General features: G+C 47.9%; 1 protein-coding gene across 3 annotated transcripts in view; it reads left to right on the forward strand.

Annotated features, from left to right (window-relative positions):
* The first annotated feature begins 432 nt into the window (after positions 1 to 432).
* The window catches only part of Crcp (CGRP receptor component), a 47740-nt gene continuing 44703 nt past the window's right edge, over positions 433 to 3469 (forward strand). Inside the window, exon 1 of one of the 3 annotated variants that reach the window (XM_023714333.1) lies at positions 433 to 680. In XM_023714333.1, coding sequence (XP_023570101.1) covers positions 525 to 680 — 156 coding nt within the window. In that variant the 5' untranslated portion in view covers positions 433 to 524. The other 2 variants (XM_023714334.1, XM_023714332.1) reach the window with 2 other exon arrangements.

Genomic DNA, 3469 nt, shown 5'->3' on the forward strand with positions numbered 1-3469 from the left:
CTTTTGGACAAATTTCCTGAAAGACCCCAAAGTCCGAGACAGAGCCTGTCATTTGGCTCTTTTTTTGTTTTTGTCTCTCAAATAACTTTTTTTTTTGGCCGGAACCAGGGATTCAACTCAGCCCTTGCGTTTGCCAGGGAAGTGCTTATTCCACTGAGCCATCTCCCGGCCCCTCAAATAACTCTTCAGGAAGGATGGGAACAGGAAGAAGGCAGGTGAGATTTCCTTTTTAACCTTTTAACAACTTTTTAAACTCTAGAAAAGCGCACATAAGTGCTCAGCACCCCTGAACTCGGCGGCCTGAGGGAACACCCAGCTCAAGAACTAGCAGCGCACACAGGGGTGGGATCTTGATGGCGTATAACCCAACTAATCTGATCAGATCTTCGCAAGCTTAGTTTATTAATTTAGATCACGTACTATGTAAGTCCTGCGCACAAAGGCTTAGTAGGCTAAAAATCGAGCTAAGTGAAAACACGAAACACCGGGACGCACAGCGGCCGCGGTACGGGCGCGCTCCCAGCATGCAACGCTGTACTCCCGGCATGCAGCGGAGCGCTCCCGGCGTGCACTGCTGCGCGCTGAGCGGGATACCAGGGCTCTCAGCCGGGAAAGTGGGCGCGGTGGTGGTGGTGCGGCTTGTCATCCTCGTCCGAGATAAAGCGGGACAACATGGAAGTGTAAGCCAACCCGGGAGCTCACGACTTTGGGCCGAGAGGCACAGCTGGGGACTGTCAGACCGCCGGGAGCCCGCGTGGGGACCGCGTCCTGTCCTCGGCCTCTCTGCGCCCCTCCCCCTTCCCCATCCAGTGCCTCGTCCCTCCGCCTGTCGTTTACCGGCGTTCCCTGGGGCCGGCGTGTGGGGGAGCTCGGGCTGGTGTCCCGGGAGTTAGGAGCTGTAAAGCCAGGGCCGTCCTCCCTGAAGGTCCCAGAGGAGATCCGGTTCTCTGGGATGGAGTCGATCTTGGACGGGGGTGCTCTCGAATTCGAGGCGTTGCTGAGGCGGGGTTTCTGGGGAGAAGAAAGTATGGGAGTATGGGAGGCGCGGCAGGGAGCGTCGGGAGAGCGCAGGGTCTGAGGGTGTCATGTCTGTGTGTAGGAGGGCGTAAGGGCCTGAGCAGCGCCGCGTGGTCTTGTTCATGCTTGCTCAGCGTAGCACGTGCAGGTGGAACTTTTTACACTCACTAAATTCATTCTGCCACCCCCCGACGGGGGCTGTCCTCCAACTTGAGAAACACCCCTGTAGGCGTCCCCTCCTCCAGGCTTCTGGACCTTCTCTGGATGCCAGTGTGAAGATATTCAAGCTCCGTATACGGTGTAGTATTTGTGTGTTACTCATCACATTCTCCCGTGTACTGTATTTTTTGTTGTTGCTTTCTTTGTTTCTTTCTTTTTTTTTTTTTTTGCGGTACCGGGGATTGAATTTAGGACCCTGCGCTTGCCAGGCAAGCGCTTATTCTACTGAGCTATCTCCCCGGCCCTTTATTGCTTTCTGAAATTTTATGTATCTAAAATAGCATTTCTGAAATGGACAAAAGGTTGAAGAAACAAGTTTGTAGACAGACACATTTCTTTTTGTGTTACTGAGATAGGCTCTTGCTATGTTGCCAAGGCTATAGTCTTGTGATCTTCCCATCTCAGTTTCCCTAGGGATTATAGGTATACCCCAACATGGCAGCACCTGACAGTTTCTACTTCAGAAATATCTGCTAGGCAGAATTCAGCGTACTTAACATCATAGATCTATGTAAGGAAAAATAATTAATGTGAGGGCCAGCAAAATAGTTCAGCGGATTAAAGCACCTGCTTAGGCAGACACAGGGGCGGGATCCCCGGGCCTGTGGCCTGCTGCTAATGAGACTGCGTTTGGTGGCATGCGCCTGTAATCTCAGCTCTTGGGAGGCTGTAAACAGGAAAATCACTATGAGATTTGGATCTACGCAGTGATCCCTGTAGACCCTTTAAAACCCTGTCCTAAGGGGCTGGGGAGATGGCTCAGTGGAATAAGCGCTTCCCTGGCAAGTGCAAGTGCCTGAGTTCAATCCTGGGTTCCGCAAAAAAAAAAAAAAAAAAAAAACCTGTCCTAAAAATGCAAAAAAGAAAAAAAAAAGAGTTAATGTGTTTGTTGGTGAAAACATCTCTTACACTTAAAACTTACTTCTTAGGGCTTGTACTAAGCTGAGAGCACAACTTTAGTTAGGATTTTCCCTAACATTCTTACAATTTAATCTTGGGTACAGAGATGAGCTGGTTAGTAGCAGGCTAATTAAGACCATCATTCATCAGCCCTGACTAAACATTTGAATATTAACCTATAAATTAAATGTAACATCAGAGGAGTTTTACTAGGTTTCTTTGATGTAAAGACAAATAGTAATGGAGACCCTAACGTAGCATCCCAAGTATGTACAGTCTTGTTTGGTGGTTACTGCTGTGGTTCATGAGTCTAGTGGTAGAAGTGGCAGTCCTGAAGTAAAGCTTGGGAAATCTGCTTGACTACATTCTTCAGATAGTTGTCTTCTAATGTCACCTTAGATATAATGGAAGAACTTTGATCTTGGCCAGTGTTCCCAAGGTAATTTCGAATGGTAAAAGATAATTGGACCAATGGATAATGGGCAGGGATCTCCCCTGTATCTCTGGGTTATTTAAGATACCTTATATAATGTAAGCGCTGTGAAAATAGCGCTTACCGTGTATTATTTAGGAAATAATGACAAGTCTGTACTGATGCCTTTCCCCCCTAATATTTTCTGTCAGCTCTTGGTAGAATCTGCTATTGAAGAGCCAGGGGTAGGGGGGCTCTGTACATTGCTCTGGTCTAAGCTGTCATTACTAATTTTCCCTTTCCTAGAGCATTGCTTGTCAGAATACAAACCTGCTTTATCTAAAATTCTTTGATCTGGTATTCATCATTGTCTTTTGCTCTGTTTCTGCCTCCCTTTACCGGAAAACTTGCAAGTGTTGTTTATCCTCTCATTTATTCATATTCATATTCTCCCCCCTCTTTCTCTCTCTCCCTGCCCCTTTTTCTTTGAGACAGGGTCTCACAGTGAACTTTCCTCCATCCTCTTGCCTCAGCCTTCCAAGTAGGCCATCTGCCCAACTTGTCCCACATTTGTTCAGCCATTCTGCTTGGCTTCCCCTCATACTAGTCTACAAAGTGGTTCTTGTGAAGATTATCAAACCCCTCCATCATTTAACAAAATAACTTTATTGGTACATTGTAGATGCTCATAATGATAGCATTTTTTTTTTTTTTTCTGCAAAGCTTTATTCCAGAGGGGCTCAGTCCTTCTTGGCAGCTGCCTTCCTCACGGCGGCCAGCACGTTGCTCAGCTCCTCACGCTTCCTCTTGGCGCGGATGTGCGTCCCCACTCTTTTCTTGATGAACTTGAGGGCGCGCTTGTCCTTGGAGACCTTGAGCAGCTCCATGGCGCGCCGCTCATAGGGGGCGAAGCCGCACACT

Source organism: Octodon degus, unplaced genomic scaffold (assembly GCF_000260255.1).
Source record: "Octodon degus isolate 3935 unplaced genomic scaffold, OctDeg1.0 scaffold00035, whole genome shotgun sequence".
In the NCBI taxonomy this organism is placed as follows: Eukaryota; Metazoa; Chordata; class Mammalia; order Rodentia; family Octodontidae; genus Octodon; species Octodon degus.